General features: G+C 44.0%; 1 protein-coding gene across 4 annotated transcripts in view; it reads right to left on the bottom strand.

Annotated features, from left to right (window-relative positions):
* The window catches only part of UNK (unk zinc finger), an 890,253-nt gene that overhangs the window by 564,838 nt on the left and 306,957 nt on the right, over positions 1 to 18,458 (bottom strand). For all 4 annotated transcript variants that reach the window (XM_069200175.1, XM_069200176.1, XM_069200178.1 and 1 more), the window contains exon 7: positions 8,270 to 8,354. In XM_069200175.1, the coding sequence (XP_069056276.1) occupies positions 8,270 to 8,354 (85 nt within the window). The remainder of the gene's footprint in view (positions 1 to 8,269; positions 8,355 to 18,458) is intronic.

Genomic DNA, 18,458 nt, shown 5'->3' with positions numbered 1-18,458 from the left:
GTTGTGATGGGACGTGGTTTGGCAATATGCTAAAATAAGTACATGTTGCAAAGTTGGTCACTTTATCAAGGTAAGGTTAAGTACCCTGGGGGCAGACAATAGGGCGATTTTAGAAATCTAATTTATTCATATAAATGTGGGAAATGGAGCAGAACATACCAGTAGGGACAGGGAAAATCAGATTTGTCTGGGGCACACCCTAGAGAAGAAATGACCAGTGTGATCTCTGATTAATGAAAAAAGAAAGATAACTAATTTTAAGTGTTATAATTTTAAAATATGTTTCCACGTGTCATGTGGGACTAGCCTATCAGATTCAAAGGTTTTCATGTGAAATTTTAACTGTGGCCATTATTTCTCCCCACCCGGTCTAAGATGTGCTTATTTCCTACCTCAAATTATCTGTGAGAACTGAAATGTAACCTGGTGCCTTTCTTAACCCAACCTGTTGATGAAGTGAAAGGATCTGAAACTTGGTGTGAATTTTCCAACCCAGTTAATCTTACTGACTAAAGGTACATGGATAAATTGCTTACCTGTAATCCTTGTTCTCTTACAGGGGAATCCTCAAAGTCATAAGCACTGAATACCCCTGTATAAGTGTGGGGACACCGGAGGACTTCTTAATCATTTTTTTTTCTTTCACTGAAAAAACCAAAGGTTACAGGGACATTACAGTTAAGCTGATGTTTTACCCATACAAAAACACCATATAAATTCAATAGTTATAGTTATACTTATCTCAAGAAACTACAACTTGTGCCCTAAAGTATAACGAGTTAAGGTTATACCTATCTCAAGAAACCATAAGTATAACTATAGCTGCTGAATTTCTATGGTTGTGTACGGGTAAAACGTCACCTTAACTGTAACGTCCCTGTGACCTTTGTTTTTTCAGTGAATTTCTATGTTTTGTTAACATGCACATTAATATAACATATAACAACCATGTGTGGCGGGGGTTGGCAAGACCAACCCTCCAGCATGCACTCAAACCCAAGCTGTGCACGGCCTTGGGGTTGGATGCACTAGGTGGTTTTTATTTAAAAACTTTCTTTGGATCTGCAGATTTACACTGGGGGGCTGTGCTGAGCCCCGCAGATGATCCGTGGACGGGATGGGGGAAAAAATGGGCAAGGGACCCCTCTATGTGTCCTATGGGGAAAGAATACCTGTATCCTGACTCCTTATGTGTTTTTGCACAAATGTTTCCCACCTCCAGCCAATGCAACAAACAAAATGGCAGCTGCAACTCTTCAGTCAGGTTGTGGCAAGCCAATCAGGGCCTTGCTTTGCCCTGGAGTCCCTGGATTCACAGCGGGATGACCTGCGTACTAATAGATATATATTCTTTAAACTTAACTCTGAATCTACTGAACAGATTTAAACGAAATTACAACCCGCGGACCAAGATCTAGCTTCCTGCCAAATTTGGTGTCATTTCGTTAAGCCGTTCAGGCTGTAGCTGCATCTAAAGGATGCAAAATCCCCATAAACAAAGAATGGGGAAAATAGCTATACAGATCACCCCGAAACTTTCAAGACAGCAGCTAAAGTGAGTGTGATATAAGTTTAGAAAATTGGTTTCATATATATATATATATATATATATATATATATATATATATATATATATATAATTTTTTGTTTCTTTTAAAACTTATTAATACAATTCATGTTATCAAGGAAAAAAGTTGACTATAGAAAGCCTGCCATAAACTGCTATTTAGAAACAAGGGGAAGTGAATATGAGGCACTGTTTACCAATGGACTGCATTCCAAGAGTAAGAATAAAACTGGCATTGTGCCTTTAAGAACCTCACAGAACCCCCTCGATCCCATCATGCCTCACAGGTGACAGGTCAGGTGGGTGGGTTGGTTGCATATGACTTTGATGAGGATTCTCCTGCAAGAGAACTAGAATTACAGGCAAACAATGTATCCTTCTCTTCCAGGAGATCCTCATTAATAGCCATAAGCATTGAATAGAAAAGTAAGCCCATCCCACAACAAGCGGACTTAGATGAAAAAAACATCTCCCAACATCATAGCCAAAAAGATTCCTCACTGAAGCCTTTCCTACTTGAGCGTCTGCCTTGGCATCTCAATCCAGACAGTAATGCGTAGTGAAAGTATGGGCAGACTTCCAGGCAGAAGCTTTTCAGATCTCAGATATTGGTACTTTTCTTAGCAGAGCTGCAGTAGCAGCTTTTCACCTGGTAGAGTACACTCTAGGTCGAACAGGTAATGACTTTTTAGCATGTTGGTAAGAAAACAGTATACATGAAACAATGCATTTTGAAATTGATTGTTTAGATGAGGCTAAACCTGTCCACATTGGACCATAGTTAACAAACAGGTTATCCAATTTCTTAATAATCCTAGTTTTGTCTAAGTAGAATTTCAACACTCTCTTAACACCCACTGAATATAGGGACCTTTCAGCCGAATCTGAAGGATTAGGGAAGAAAGTAGGTAGGGAGATAGTCTGATTGATGTGGAACTCAGACTACCTTTGGGGGAAAACTGGGATGAGTCCTTATAATTACCCTGTTGGAATGGATATAGTGTATGGTAAACACAAAGCTTGAATTTCCCTTACCCTACGGGTGGAAGCTACAGCCACCAAAAAGGCTGATTTTCAGATTAGTTGTTGCAAAGTGGCTTTATGTATCGGCTCAAAGGGAGGGCCCATTAATTTGAAAAGCACAATGTTGGGTTCTCTTGAAGGAGGGGGGGGATTCCTGACTGGGGGATACACCTTTTAAAGTCCTTCAAGAAAGTCTTTCACTACTGAGAGTCTGAAAAAGGATGCCTCTGAGGGAGATTCCCTGTAAGCTGTTATGGCTGCCAGGTGTACTCTGATGGAAGAGAACTGAAACCCTGATTTAGCCAAGTAAAGGAGACACAAAATGAGTACATCTTCTTGACATGAAATTGGGTTGTGACCATTCTGTGTACACCACAAATAAAACTTCTTCCACTAGAGGCATATGGACGTCTAGTGGAGGGTCTCCTAGCCTCCCTGAGAATGTCCATATAGCCCTTAGGAAGTCCTAAATAGCCATATTGGGGGAATTCAGGAGCCATGCTGCCAGGTTTAGGGATGAGCGGTTGGGATGTAGTATCCATCCTCTGAACCTGGACAGTAGATCCTGTTGGCAGGGAAGTCTCTTGTGAGACCCCTCTGAGAGATGTAGCAGATTTATAAACCACCACTGACGAGGCAACTCTGGGGCTCTGAGAATCATCCCGGTGTAAGCCCGGTATAACTTGAGAATCATCCTAGTGTGAGTCCGGTATAACATGAAAATCGCTGTTGAAATGAGAGGAACTGGCAGAAATAGGTAAAGAAATTTCACTGACCAACTGACCCTGGCTGGGAGAACCTGGATGCATAGACGTGGCATTTTCTGTTGTTGATGTCTGCAAACAAGTCTATGTGAAGATATTCCCACTTTCAAAAGATTTCCTGAAAAATGTTGTAATTGAGAACCCAGACATGATTGTCTTTGAAGTTCCGACTACGATCATCTTGCCTGCTTGTTTTAAACTTCTGGCAGATAAATGGCTATTACCATGGGAGTCCTGGTTAGTAGCCACTTCCAGATGGCCTGAGCCTCTTGGGAGAGAGGATGAGAAGGAGTCCCTCTTTGCTTGTTCAGATAACGTATCATTGTCGTGTTGTCGGTCTGTGTGAGAATGCAGTTGGTTGCGAGTGCTAGAAAGAAAGGCTTCTATAGAGATAAAAAAAGAGGGGGCAAACCCTATAGCCCGTGACCTGGATAAATAAGTCGATGAAAAAAAGATTAGTCTGTGCTTGGGACGTGTTAGCCTCTACTCTCACAGCTAAAGGTGCATCCTCCCAAAAGGTAAGGTTTATTTTTATTTAATATGTAGATCAATTTTATTTAAAATGTTCTATTTATTATGAAAATCAAATTCCTTTGTAAAAAGTTTTTTTGCCAAGTATAATACTGTACATCCAAAACAAACTAAAGTCAGAACATCCAAAGTTGTAATAAAAGTCTTGCAGAATAAGGATAAGGTGCTCCTACAGAGTGACAAAGTGATGGCGCAGTGACAATTGAAGAAGTGAAAATAAAGTGCACTGGTGTTATTTACAAGTATATACAGGAAGGAAACGTGGCTGTTAAAAATGTTGTGTTCTCATAGTACAGCACCCATTATTTGAGTGTCAAATCCTAAATGAAGTATTTGCAAACAGTCCACATTCAATGCCTGTCGAAGTTTCGACCCCAAGATTAGCGAAATTACCAAAAGGTCATCATCCTGACCAACAAATAAATAATTTAGGAAGCACCGACAAGGAACAAAGTGAATTAATCACACCTGAAGCAATGATGTATTTGCAACCATCAATTATGCATATGTCCCCATCTGACCAGGCCAGAGCTCAAAAGATATATACAGCAGTATACTAAATATTACTGTCAGACCAAGAATACGGGTTGAATATTCTTCAGTAACAGTCCTATCAGACTCTGGGCTCAAGCAACCATGACCCCGGAGGATGCTAAAACCATTCTCCAGGTCCATGGCTGATGGAGCCCAGAGTATACTGCGTCTTGTCTTATATATCTTTGGAGCTCTGGCCGGGTCAGATGGGGACATATGAGATCTAAATGGTACAGGGATGTTTTTGACGGAAGGACCGTTGGTGGAGGAGAATTGAAACAAAGAGAATAGCCATTCTGCACAGTATTCAAGACCCATCTGTCTTTCGTAATGAATTGCCACTCTTTCTAGTGATCGTCAATGCTTCCTCTCACCGGAGCGGGGAACAGTGAACAAGGAAGGAACACTTCATTGTGGGCTATCCTGGGGCTGCAGGCTGTTGTTGTTGTGTGCCCCTTTCTCTGGATGGCTTATGAGGATGGGAGTGTGATCTTGTCTGCTGCTGGTGCTGCTGTCAGTGAGGGGAATTAACCCTCTGCTGATTTTACCTTCTATTGTAGGGCCTGTAATGCCTAAGTGCATAAGGAACTCGCCTCTTTTCAAGACCTACAGCCCTAAGGATGTCCAGCTCGGACTTCATTCTGGACATCTCTTTATCCGCATGAGAATCAAAGAGGGTGTTGCCAGAGAATAGGAGTGTCATTATGCAGTGCTGAGCCTCAGGTTTCAGCCCTGCGAGTCGTAGCCAGGAAGATCTTCTTGCACATATCCTTGGTGCATATCTGTGTGGCCAGATCTGATGCATCCACAGTTGCGCTTGTGATTTGGTTTAAGATCAAAACACCTTAATTTAGAAGCTCCAAGAAATCCTGTCTGTCCTCCTTGGGCAGCTTCTCAGTAAACCTTGACATTGAATCCCAAAGGGATCTGTCATACTGCAGGAGTAGTGCAGATGCACTAGCCACCTTCACGAAGGATGCCATCGATTTTCTTTCCCAGCGCGCATCTATCTGCTTGCTTTCCTTGTCCTTTGGTACCAAGGAGGAAGAAGAGGCAATAGAATGGGATTACATGCATCTGACACAATGACCAAATCTGGAGGAGGGTCAGTCCTGAGAAATAATGGATTCAGATGCAGAGATTTATATATTTTTTCATACTTTAAGGTTGCTGGTGTTAAGAACAGCTGCGCTGCAGGTTATAGAAGACCAGACACAAGAGTGGCCATGACATTGTCCTGTGGTGTAAGGTTTCAAAGATAATCTAGTACGCTGCAGGTTGGGTTGGGATGTCTGTACAGCTTTGTAGAACCCTTAATTAAGACATCATTGAATGCCAATAATTCATCCACTGAGGAAACTCTTGCTGGTGGGGTGTCCGAAAGAGTGGGAAAGTAATCTCTATCTGACAATGTGGAAGACGCAGACCAGGATGGTGTCCTCCACCTGTGCCTAGTGGAATCTGTGTGTCTTGATCTTGCAGATCTGGTTCTAGATCATGTGTGAGATCTAGGATGGTGATGCACAGGACCTATAAACCTTGGACATGGTTGAGGCACACTCCTACGTGGTGTGGCACTCATAGTCGTAGGAGGAACAGAGACAGTGCATAGTGAGAACTGAGGTGGGGGCGTTCTCTCGAGAGATAGTGTGTAAGGCTTAAGGGGACTCAGAAACAGATTTTGCAGGCAGAGTTTTCTTTAAGCTTTCCAGCAACCATGGCGAGATGTTGACTGGAGACCGTGATCTAGACCTCAAAGGTGTTCAGTGTCTTGATATGGGCAAATCCACTGCAGCAATTTGGGCTTCTGCAGGTGGCACCTGAGGTTGTTCTGCCACTTCTTTGTGTGTTGACAGCTGTTTCTCCTTTGACGTCGTGTTGGTAATTTCTGAAGGTCTGAGTGTCATCATCGACTACATTCTTGACATCGGTAGCACAGACTGCCATGCCGGTGTGGCATGTCTTGACATTGAGTAGGTTTTCACCTTCAATGGATATCTCACTGCCGATGTTGACCTCAACGGCGAAGTTTGTCTTGGGATCGAGGAATGTCTCAACATCGATGGGCGATGTATTCCTGCCAGCGATGAGGCTTTCAATGTCAAGTACCGGGTGTGTGCCGACAGATTGGTGAGGCGACCGAACTTTCAACAGCATACGACGTCGAACAGACAGATATTTTTTCTGAACGTCCTACCTCTCAATGTCTGTTTTTCACTGTTTCTCTCTAGATCTGCCTTCTCTGATGTTCTTTTGGATCAGAGTAGGGCTATTTAGAGGAAGGTAGATGGTCCCAAAGGCCCCCTAGAGGTGATATCCTTGCCTGGAGTCCATGAAGTCTTATCTTTTCACTGTCCTTCAAAGTACGCCTTTCTGGCAGTAAGGACAGGAGTCAAGATGGTGTGACTCCGGCAGGCAGACAAGTAGACTGCATGAGGGTCAATCTAGGCCTCCTACTTTCCACAGAAGGGCATTTAACAAAAAATTAAGGCATTTTTTGACAGACTGAAAAAGGACATTCTGTCAGAAAAAAAGTATGGCAGATACTGGCAGCTATCAAATAATGATTTGCAACCTTATGGGAAAGATTTTCTGACTATTGTAGTAAAACAAGAGAGCTCAGTGCTCCAGGATCCTAACTGAAGGAATCATAAAAATAAAGAACTGACCTGTCACCTGTGAGGCATGATGGGATACAGGGGGTTCTGTTAGATTCTTAAAGACACAATCCCAGTTTTATGCTAACTCTTGGAATGCAGCCTATTGGTTAACAATGTCTCATATTCCCTTCCCTTTGCTTTTTAATAACGGTTTGTGGAAGGCTTCACATAGTCAGCTTTTTTCCTTGATAGCATAAATAGTATTCATTGTTATGATTTAAAAGAAAAGTTATTGTAATATGGCTATTTAGTACCCTTTTTATAGGCAAGATTTTTTTTATATATATATATATATATCCAGTGATTAAGAAGTGTTTAAGTGGCCGGGTCTATCCAGTTCTTAAGACTTTGATGAGGATATCTTGGAACAGAAACGCAGTTAAACAGTTCCTATTCTTGGGTCCTAGAGTTAAAGGATTTGTATACCTGTGCCAACTGTCTATTTTCAAAGGAAACTGTTGAATGCTAAACGTATGATTGCACAGACTCAATACAAGTGCTCTGGTGCAGAGGGTGTTCACTCTGCACCTCTAAAGTTAATGATATAGAGTCCCATCATCCACAGAGGTGGACAGTTAACAAAAATGTAGGTTACATTATTATAATTCTCTTAGAAAATTAGGATTTCTGCTTGTGATCATCGATTACAGGCCAGATTCCCCCAGTAATTCCTCACTGTCCCCCATACAGGAGGGGATAGAAAATTAGGTCTGTGATACTTCTTTCACCGTGTAATTCCTAATGGGGTTGGTAAGAGGGCTTAAAGTGCCATGGAAATGGTAAGCTTTTCTTAATGAGGGTCAAAAAATCTAGAAGGTGAAATAATATTTGCAGGCTCATTTTCCAATACAGCCTGTCAAACAGGCTCAGTCAAGTTATCAATTTCAACATATGCAGAACTGTAACCAACTCAGCTCTTGCGTTCATACCCCTTAAAAAAACAGCAGTATTGTGCAGCACTGCAGGAAACTCAAATATATTTTTATGATATAAATTCACCAGGTGTGGACCAAGGAACTCGACAGGGAAATCGCACAGTGTCTGTCTACTAAGCACAGGTAGCAAATCTGCTAACTAGACTGGACTTGGAGGCCTCAATGTGCCATCAAATGTAGTGTTCCTATGTAAAACAGTAAAAAGTTTAAAAGCATGCATTGGGTGACTTAAAAGGGAGAGAAAAAGCAACATACGTTCTACATGTGCGAATGCACAGAAGGGTCCACGGGGACAGCTGCCAGACTGCTGCATATCATTGCACTTTGTCGATTTGTAGATCTGTGTAAGAAAGAAAGAGACATCACCGGCAGGGAGTGTAAGTCCCAGGCCACAAAAACGACAGGACAGAAAAAATATTACAAGTGAGCAGATTAAATCTCAGGCTCGAAAGAAGACCAGACAGTGGGAGAACAGGAGAGAGTGTAAATCCCAAGGGAGGACATTTAACAACTCAGTGGTCAATTGTGCAACACAAGCCCTGAGTTATCGAGCAATAAGATATCACAGGATGTGGGTGAAAGATAACGTTAACTTGACGATTCCATTACTTCTAGTGCGTTAGGCTTTTCCTGTATTCACAATCTGAAAGTACCCTATAGCTTAGTGATGGTACCAGAAAGTGCACTTCTTAGCTTTTCAATTCAAAATTTTGCTCAGAGGGTACTCCACCTCCAACAAAATGTAGACGTGGCCATGCTCTCTTCTACCACATAGACACACGCCATACCAGTTAATATTTTAGAAAATATAATCTACTGGTGCAGTGTTTTGGCTAATGGAGAGGAGTAGACAGGTCCATTTTGAGATATGCAAATAGGGACTAGAGGCAACAATCACCATGAAGGTACCAAAATTCTACTCCTATGTCCAGATTTTTTCAATTCACATTCTCTAAGTAGATTCGAAAACAAAAAGAAAAATTAAAAGGCAGAGAAAAAAAAAGAAAAACTGTAGAAGCAGCTATCAAATAACTTCTTTAAGACCGTTTGGGCAATTTGTACATCACTACTAGGATATGTATTAAGAGCAAAGTACAGGATGATTCATTTGATGCGGCCAATTTAGCTGCCCCAACTGGCATGAATGTACATACTGACGTAATTTTTGTGTTTTATGCTTTTGTACTGCCCCCCAATTGCATTTCATATAATAATTTGAGTGCCATTTTTCATTTACAAATACATGCTGCGTTTAGTAATGTTCGCACATGTATAACAGATAACATTTGTTGTATTATAGCTTGAGTCACTTATTCATATATGTATTCAAACGACTGATAGAGTCAGATAATTAAGTGAAATGGCAACAATATTAATATGTTAATTCTTGCATTTGACATTATTTATTATGATGCCTACTCTTTGCAAAATAATCATCAACGTGTATTTAAGATGGGTAGAGACATGGCTTGGAGTTAGCACAGCTGTAAACAACTTTGGTGAAGGCCACAGCAAGTTTCTCTGAGCCACCTCAGTCTTATCGGCTTGCTTGAAAGTAATAAATTACTGAGCGCAGAGGCAGAGAATGACTTTCTCAATAAAGAATAACAGATTTGTTGTATGCGGGCGGGAGGCCACCTCAGAAACTCATACAGGCTCTTTTTGGTAACAGGACAGCTTAGTGAGGGGCAAGGAAGGAAGGATATGGAGAACAGAGACCAGTTCTCTCTCCATGCAAGGACATTCTGAAACCGTTACCATGGAACAATTCTTTTAATACTTTTTACTTTACTTAATGATCTTTACTCAGCTAATCTCAAGTCATAAAAGCACAGAATAAAACAGTACAGTCATAAAACTACATAAAAAAATAAAAACATGGCTAAAAACAAATCGAATCCATTTCATAGGGTCACAGAAGTTCATTTATCAGAAACGTTCATCACAAAGCCCCATATAGGTTTCTGTTCCTTATTGCGCAGCAAACAAAGTTTAACACTGCTACACAGAGATCCAACTCATACACTTTTTGCAAATAAAGCAATGCTTCTCTATGAGATCTAATCTTGGATTAACAAAGAATTGGTCTCAGAAAGCACTTTCTGGGTTGAGAACATAAATGAGAAAATAGAGTAAAGTGCATGGTGCTTCGCTTTGATGAATCGTCACAAAAGCAGTTTGGCAAGGTTGTACGCCAATCAACATTCTTGGAAAAGGCCAATAATAAATGAAGTAAATTAAAACAAAACCTAATAAGCAAAAACTGTTTTTTGCATCAAGGACTAAAATCAAATAAAATTCACAACCCAGCGATGTTTTGATAGAGTTATAGTTGGCACTACTACTTAATTTGTCAATGTTTGCCTGGTTGAGGCTACACCATCTTTCCCTGAATGCCTCATTCACCAAAAATGTCATAATTGATTATATATCTTTAGGGTTGAAATATAGGTCTGCAAAACCCACATCTGTAAACTTACCTTTAACATAATTAATCTAGGGGATCGTCAACATATGATCCAGAGAGAAAGACAATCTTCTTCCACATCTTTTGAAAGTACCCTCTTTACCCAAATTCTGATCCAGAGTAACAGAATCCAAATTAATCCTGGCCGCCAGGGGATACAGTTTTCACAGTTTTCAGTGTCAAATGATATTTTATAAGCAGTTCATTGCAACTATGTTTTTCATCTTTACCCTTACAAATGTAAACATTATTTAAATCCTAGCATACATTCATTTTTGTGTCTATGGTGAAAAAACATTTGGAACCCACTAGGAACTAATACTCCTATGTATCTCACAGGATTGATCCTTGCCCAGAATACACCGTCACCATGTAATGTGTAGGTGGTTCGTGGGTTACAGTTCACCAGGTTTCCTGTTTCAAGGTGTAAATTGGCATTGAGCCTGAATTTGTGGTCTACAAATCCTAATCCCAGGCTGTATTTTAAATGAACAAAAAAAAAAAAAACATTAATACTGAAAGGCAGAGACCCCATCTGGATTTCCCCCACACAATACGGCGATTGAAGGTATATGCAGTCACCCATTTGGCAACAACTGTTGGGATGCAGGCTTGCTGTGTCTGTACAACCATAGTTGAAAGTAAGTTGTGGACTAGAATGTAGATCACTTGTTCTGCAGAGATGAAATTGCTTACCTTGAACGTTGCGCAAAGAAGAGAACTGAGAAAATAATCCTTTAATTGAAACTCTGTCAATACTGTGTTCTGAACACCATTAGTGTTCATGTGAGCTGAATCACTCATTTCTAAAAGTTAATACATTTCCGCTTGGCAAAATAATTTTATGAGTGTCGTCCACGGCAAACAACCATTTCAACATTACATTTCTATTAGGCTGCATATGGATTATGTCAAATCAGTTATTTAAAACTCTCAAATGGTGTGCTTTCAAGCAGCAGAACTGAAATATATAATGATGTAAATGCAGGCTGTAGGTTTATCCTGCAGATCGAACCACCCTACCCCATAAATTAGGTTTTGCTGCATGTGTTGAAACAGTCAAGGCATGCAGGACTGGAGATGAATCAATAATGAAATGTTACTTAACCGTAATCCTTGTTCTGCATCGTACGTACCTTGACTTTAGTCATAATTGAGGAATAAACGCACTGGCATGCAGGGGCCACAGAACACTTTTTTTTGTTTACAAAGTAAAAAATCATCAGCTGAGTCCTGAATTGGAGGTAGAAGCTGACAGTGCATGTCCAACCTCCGTGGAACAAGCAAGCCAGTTTTATTAATTATTTTTTTCTCTTGTAAGAACCACTTAACTACAATACAAAATACTGCATATCTATCAATAACTGCGCTGAAATGTTGAATTTGAGCTTGTAAACTCCTAAATAAAAGAGGGAAACATGAAGGTCTGCGAGGTTACAAATGCATAAAGTTGAAAATATGCATTGCTCCTTTAAGGAGCCAGCAGGTTCCATCTCACAGCACGTCTTCTACTGGCAGCTTGCCTTGTAGCCTCAGTTCTATTTTTCCGACTCCGGCTGACTGGGTCTCAGACCACTTCTTTTTCACCCTTTTAATTTATTGTGAATGTTTTATTACTTTCAGTATTGTTCAAGAAATGGACAGTCACTGAATTTCTGATCTGGTTGGGGGCAGGACGTACTTATAATACAGCATCCATTTTACAACAACATTCGTCTGTTACTTCTCATGTCTTACCCATCCCTTAGGCCTAAATTACTCCTCCGTCCTCCTCCTTCCATATCCCTCGAGGAGTTAAAAACCGCCAAATGATGATATCCTAAATTGTACATTAACCTGTCTGTTTTAGCCCATCAATTTCACCCCTCAATCAGCATTCCTCACTGATCTCTTCACCTTCAGCTGTGAGTCCTCGATCCTCAGCCCTCATCTGTTCATCCATCTCTCACTTCAAGACAGATGTTTGAAATGGACAAATGACACGGTAAAATGTACACTACTTGGTCCATTTTATGACATCCTCAGCCCTTACGCCACACATCTCTTACCCCATTCTTCCCTCCTCTAATCAGGACAAATCGTTAAAGAGTGGTTCTGAGAACACATCCATCGTTCTTACCTAATGTGGTGTTGGACTTCCACATTAATCAGACGATATCGCTTCCAATGTTTTTCCCTAATCCGGTTACTCTGGCGGCGAAAGCTATGCACTCCCTGGACCTTAAGAGGGTGCGCAAATTTTACCTTGATAAGACTAGGTTAATTAGACAATCGGATCGTCTGTTTGTTAACTATGGAAATATGAGAACCGGGGAAGCTGCTTCAAAACAGACCGTTTCTCGATGGATAGTTTCATGTATTTTGACTACTTATCAATTGGCTAACAAACACTAAGGCCCACTCAACGAGAGGGAAGGCGGCGACTGCAGCCCTTCTTAGCAATGTACCCATCTCCGAGATTTGCAAAGCTGCCACATGCAGATCTGTACATACTTTTACCAGGCACTACTGTATAGATTCAGATGCCAAAGCAGACACTCAAGTGGGTCAAGCTTCTCTAAGAAATGTATTTGCATAGCATAGTGTTTTTTTCCTGCACTTCTATCATTCTGTCCGTAGAGGTTGGGGATGGGGTTGCTAATCTATTCAGTGTTTATGACTATTGATGAGGATCCCCTGGAAGAGAAGGATAAGTTACTTACCTGTAAATCCTAGTTCTCTTCCAGGGGTATCCTCATCAGTCATAAACAACCCACCCTCCTCTCCGGATTCGATTTTTAGAAGTGCAAAAATACTCATGTGTAGGAAGTTGGCTCTGTATGTACTATTTCAAAGTAAGAAATAGCATGCACAGAGTCCAAGGGTTCCCCTTGGAGGTAAGATAGTGGCAAAAAGAGATAATTCTAATGGTCTATTTTGTGGTAGTGTTATCGAGCAGTAGGCTTATCAGAGGGTAGTGTTAAGCATGTACACACACAGGCAATAAATGAGGAACACACACACTCAAGGACAATTCCAAGCCAATAGGTTTTTAAATAGAAAAATATATTTTCTTAGTTTATTTTAAGAACCACAGGTTCAAGATTTACAAACAATACTTTAAATGAAAGGTATTTCACTCAGGTATCTTAGGAACTTTGAATCATCACAATAGCATGTACAGTTTTCGCAAAAACGGCAATAAGCTATTTTAAAATTGGACACAGGGCAAAATTCAACAGTTCCTGGGGGAGGTAAGTATTGGTTAGTTTTGCAGTTAAGTAAAGCACTTACAGGGTTCAAAGTAGCCCACCGATGGGGGTTCAAGGCAACCCCAAAGTTACCACACCAGCAGCTCATGGCCGGTCTGGTGCAGAGGTCAAAGTGGTGCCCAAAACGCATAGGCTTCAATGGAGAAGGGGGTGCCCCGGTTCCTGTCTGCCAGCAGGTAAGTACCCGCGACTTCGGAGGGCAGACCAGGGGGGGTTTGTAGGTCCTGGATGGGGGGGGGGGGGGGGGGGGGGGGGGGCACAAGTCAGCACAAAAAGTACACCCTCAGCGGCACAGGGGCGGCCGGGTGCAGTGTGCAAACAGGAGTCAGATTCGCAATAGGTTTCAACGGGAGACCCAGGGCTCTCTTCAGCGATGCAGGCAGGCAAGGGGGGGGGGTCCTCGGGGTAGCCACCACCTGGGCAAGGGAGAGGGCCACCTGGGGGTTGCTCCTGCACTGGAGATCGGATCCTTCAGGTCCTGGGGGCTGCGGGTGCAGTGTCTTTACCAGGCGTCGGGTTCTTTGAAGCAGGCAGTCGCGGTCAGGGGGAGCCTCTGGATTCCCTCTGCAGGAATCAGGGGGGTCAACTCTGACTACTCACAGGGTCGCAGTCGTCGGGGAGTCCTCCCTGTAGTGTTGTTTCTCCGCAGGTCGAGCCGGGGGCGTCGGGTGCAGAGTGGAAAGTCTCACGCTTCCGGCAGGAAATGTGTGGTCTTTAAAAGTTGCTTCTTTGTTGCAAAAAGGCAGTCTTTGTGGAACAGGGCCGCTGTCCTCGGGAGTTCTTGGTCCTTTTTGATGCAGGGTAGTCCTCTGAAGCTTCAGAGGTCGCTGGACCCTGGGGGACGCGTCGCTGTTGCAGTTTTTCTCAAAGTGGGGAGACAGGCCGGTAGGGTTGGGGCCAAAGCAGTTGGTGTCTCCGTCTTCTCTGCAGGGCTTTAGGTCAGCAGTCCTTCTTCGTCTTCAGGTTGCAGGAATCTATCTTGCTTTGTTCTGGGGGGCCCTAAATACTCAATTTAGGGGTGTGTTTAGGTCTGGGAGGTTAGTAGCCAATGGCTACTAGCCCTGAGGGTGGCTACACCCTCTTTGTGCCTGCTCCCTGAGGGGAGGGGGGCACATCCCTAATCCTATTGGGGGAATCCTCCATCTGCAAGATGGAGGATGTCTAAAAGTCAGAGTCACCTCAGCTCAGGACACCTTAGGGGTTGTCCTGACTGGCCAGTGACGACTCCTTGTTTTTCTCATTATCTCCTCCGGCCTTGCCGCCAAAAGTGGGGCCGTGGCCGGAGGGGGCGGGCATCTCCACTAGCTGGGATGTCCTGTGGCGCTGTAACAAAGGGGTGAGCCTTTGAGGCTCACCGCCAGATGTTACAGTTCCTGCAGGGGGAGGTGAGAAGCACCTCCACCCAGTACAGGCTTTGTTACTAGCCACAGAGTGACAAAGGCACTCTCCCCATGTGGCCAGCAACTCGTCTGGTTGTGGCAGGCTGGCAGAAACTGGTCAGCCCCACACTAGAAGTTGGGTTGGTATTCAGGGGACATCTCTAAGATGCCCTTTGGGTACATGTTACAATAAATTCCACACTGGCATCAGTGTGCATTTATTGTGCTGAGAAGTTTGATACCAAACTTCCCAGTTTTCAGTGTAGCCATTATGGTGCTGTGGAGTTCGTGTATGACAGACTCCCAGACCATATACTCTTATGGCTACCCTGCACTTACGTCTAAGGTTTCGCTTAGACACTGTAGGGACATAGGGCTCATTCACCTATGCCCTCACCTGTGGTATAGTGCACCCTGCCTTAGGGCTGCAAGGCCTGCTAGAGGGGTGACTTACCTATGCCATAGGCAGTGGGAGGTTGGCATGGTACCCTGAGGGGAGTGCCATGCCGACTTAGTCATTTTCTCCCCACCAGCACTCATCAGCTGGCAAGCAGTGTGCATGTGCTGAGTGAGGGGTCCCCAGGCTGGCATAAGAAATGCTGCAGCCCTTAGAGACCTTCCCTGGCATCAGGACCCTTGGTACCAGGGGTACCAGTTACAAGGGACTTGCCTGGATGCCAGGGTGTGCCAATTGTGGAGACAAAGGTACAGGTTAGGGAAAGAACACTGGTGCTGGGGCCTGGTTAGCAGGCCTCAGCACACTTTCAAATCATAACTTGGCATCAGCAAAGGCAAAAAGTCAGGGGTAACCATGCTAAGGAGGCATTTCCTTACATCATGTGTCTAAGCGATTGCTCATTATCACAGAAAAAAGTACTGACCTAACTGTGAACCAATTGACATGTCACTCTCACCCCTGAGGCATGGTGGGATACTGGAGGTGCTCAGGGTCTTAAAGACACTGTGCCAATTTGTGGGTTCTGATGTATTAACCTGCATGCAGCCTATTGGCTAATAATGCTCCTTTAGTTTTTCTCTTTTGAAATGGATTGCTTATACTTTCTATGCCTTCTACCATGAATACAGAAAGTTTCAACTTTAATGGAAGGTTTTAGTTTATGTTTAAAAAAAAAAAAAAACTCAAAAAAAAGAAGCATTTTTATCCTGTTTCTCAACATAGACTGCATTGCTGTTTACACATGTATATATATTATATTGGTATTGAAAGTGTCTGCTGAAATGTTATTTTTCATAGTTATTTCATACATATACATGTGTTTTTGTATATACTCCGGGTTCCCCGCACGTGGGAGGGAATATTCAGTGTTTATGACTATTGATGAGTGTAAGGAAATGCCTCCTTGGCATGGTTACCCCCTGACTTTTTGCCTTTGCTGACGCCAAGTTTTGATTGAAAGTGTGCTAGGACCCTGCTAACCAGGTCCCAGCACCAGTGTTCTTTCCCTAGGCTGTACCTTTGTCTCCACAATTGGCACACCCTGGCATCCAGGTAAGTCCCTTGTAACTGGTACCCCTGGTACCAAGGGCTCTGATGTCAGGGAAGGTCTCTAGGGGCTGCAGCATGTCTTATGCCACCCTGGAGACCCCTCACTCAGCACATGCACACTGCTTGCCAGCTGATGAGTGCTGGTGGGGAGAAAATGACTAAGTCGACATGGCACTCCTCTCAGAGTGCCATGCCAACCTCACACTGCCTGTGGCATAGGTAAGTCACCCCTCTAGCAGGCCTTACAGCCCTAAGGCAGACAGATGAGGGCATACGTGCATGAGCACTATTCCCCTACAGTGTCTAAGCAAAACCTTAGACATTGTAAGTGCAGGGTAGCCATAAGAGTATATGGTCTGGGAGTTTGTCAAACACGAACTCCACAGTTCCTTAATGGCTACACTGAAATCTGGGAAGTTTGGTATCAAACTTCTCAGCACAATAAATGCACACTGATGCCAGTGTGGAATTTATTGTAACATGCACCCAGAGGGTATCTTAGAGATGTCCCCTGAATACCAACCCAACTTCTAGTGTGGGGCTGACCAGTTTCTGCCAGCCTGCCACAACCAGACGAGTTGCTGGCCACATGGGGAGAGTGCCTTTTTCACTCTGTGGCCAGGAACAAAGCCTACACTGGGTGGAGGTGCTTCACACCTCCCCCTGCAGGAACTGTAACACCTGGCGGTGAGCCTCAAAGGCTCACCCCCTTTGTTACAGCGCCCCAGGGCATCCCAGCTAGTGGAGATGCCAGCCCCTCCGGCCACTGCCCCCAATTTTGACGGCAAGGCTGGAGGAGATAATTAGGAAAACAAGGAGGAGTCACCCATCAGTAAGGACAGCCCCTAAGGTGACATGAGCTGAGGTGACCCCTGCCTTTAGAAATCCTCCATCTTAGTTTTGGAGGATTCTCCCAATAGGATTAGGGATGTGCCCCACTCTCCACAGGGAGGAGGCACAAAGAGGGTGTAGCCACCCTCAAGGACAGTAGCCATTGGCTACTGCCCTCCCAGACCTAAACACACCCCTAAATCTGGTATTTAGGGGCACCCCAGAACCCAGGAAATCAGATTCCTGCAACTTGAACTACAAAGATGGACTGCTGACCTACAAGCCTGCAGAGACGACGCCAACTGCTTTGGCCCCAGCCCTACCGGCCTGTCTCCTGAGTCGAAAACCTGCAACCAGCGATGCATCCAACAGGGACCAGCGACCTCTGAAGCCTCAGAGGACTGCCCTGACCCCCAGGACCAAGAAACCCCTGTGAGCAGTGGCTCTGCTCAACAACAGCAACATCTTTGCAACAAAGAAGCAACTTTTAAAGAACTCAGTCTTCCCGCAGGAAGCGAGGGACTTCACCCTCTGCACCTGACGCCCCCGGCTCGAGATCCAGAGAACCAACACCACAGGGAGGACTCCCCGGCAACTGCGACCCCGTGAGTAGCCCGAGACGACCCCCCCGGACCCCCACAGTGACGCCTGCAGAGAGAATCCAGAGGCTCCCCCTGACCGCGACAGCTTGTAACAAAGGACCCGACACCTGGACCAAGCACTGCACCCGCAGCCCTCAGGACCTAAAGGAACCGAACCTCAGTGCAAGAGTGACCCCCAGGCGACCCTCTGCCTAGCCCAGGTGGTGGCTGTCCCAAGAAGCCCCCCGTGCCTGCTTGAACCACTACACCCCGTGTCCCTCCATTGTTTCCTATCTAAAATCCGACGCCTGCTTTGCACACTGCACCCGGCCGCCCCTGTGCCGCTGAGGGTGTGTTTTGTGTGCCTACTTGTGTGTCCCCCAGTGCTCTACAAAACCCCCCTGGTCTGCCCCCCGAGGACGCAGGTA

The sequence above is a fragment of the Pleurodeles waltl genome, chromosome 7 (genome assembly GCF_031143425.1).
Source record: "Pleurodeles waltl isolate 20211129_DDA chromosome 7, aPleWal1.hap1.20221129, whole genome shotgun sequence".
Lineage (NCBI taxonomy): Eukaryota > Metazoa > Chordata > Amphibia > Caudata > Salamandridae > Pleurodeles > Pleurodeles waltl.
The sequence above is the reverse complement of the archived record's forward strand: the minus strand, read 5'-3'. Positions and strand labels throughout refer to the sequence as shown.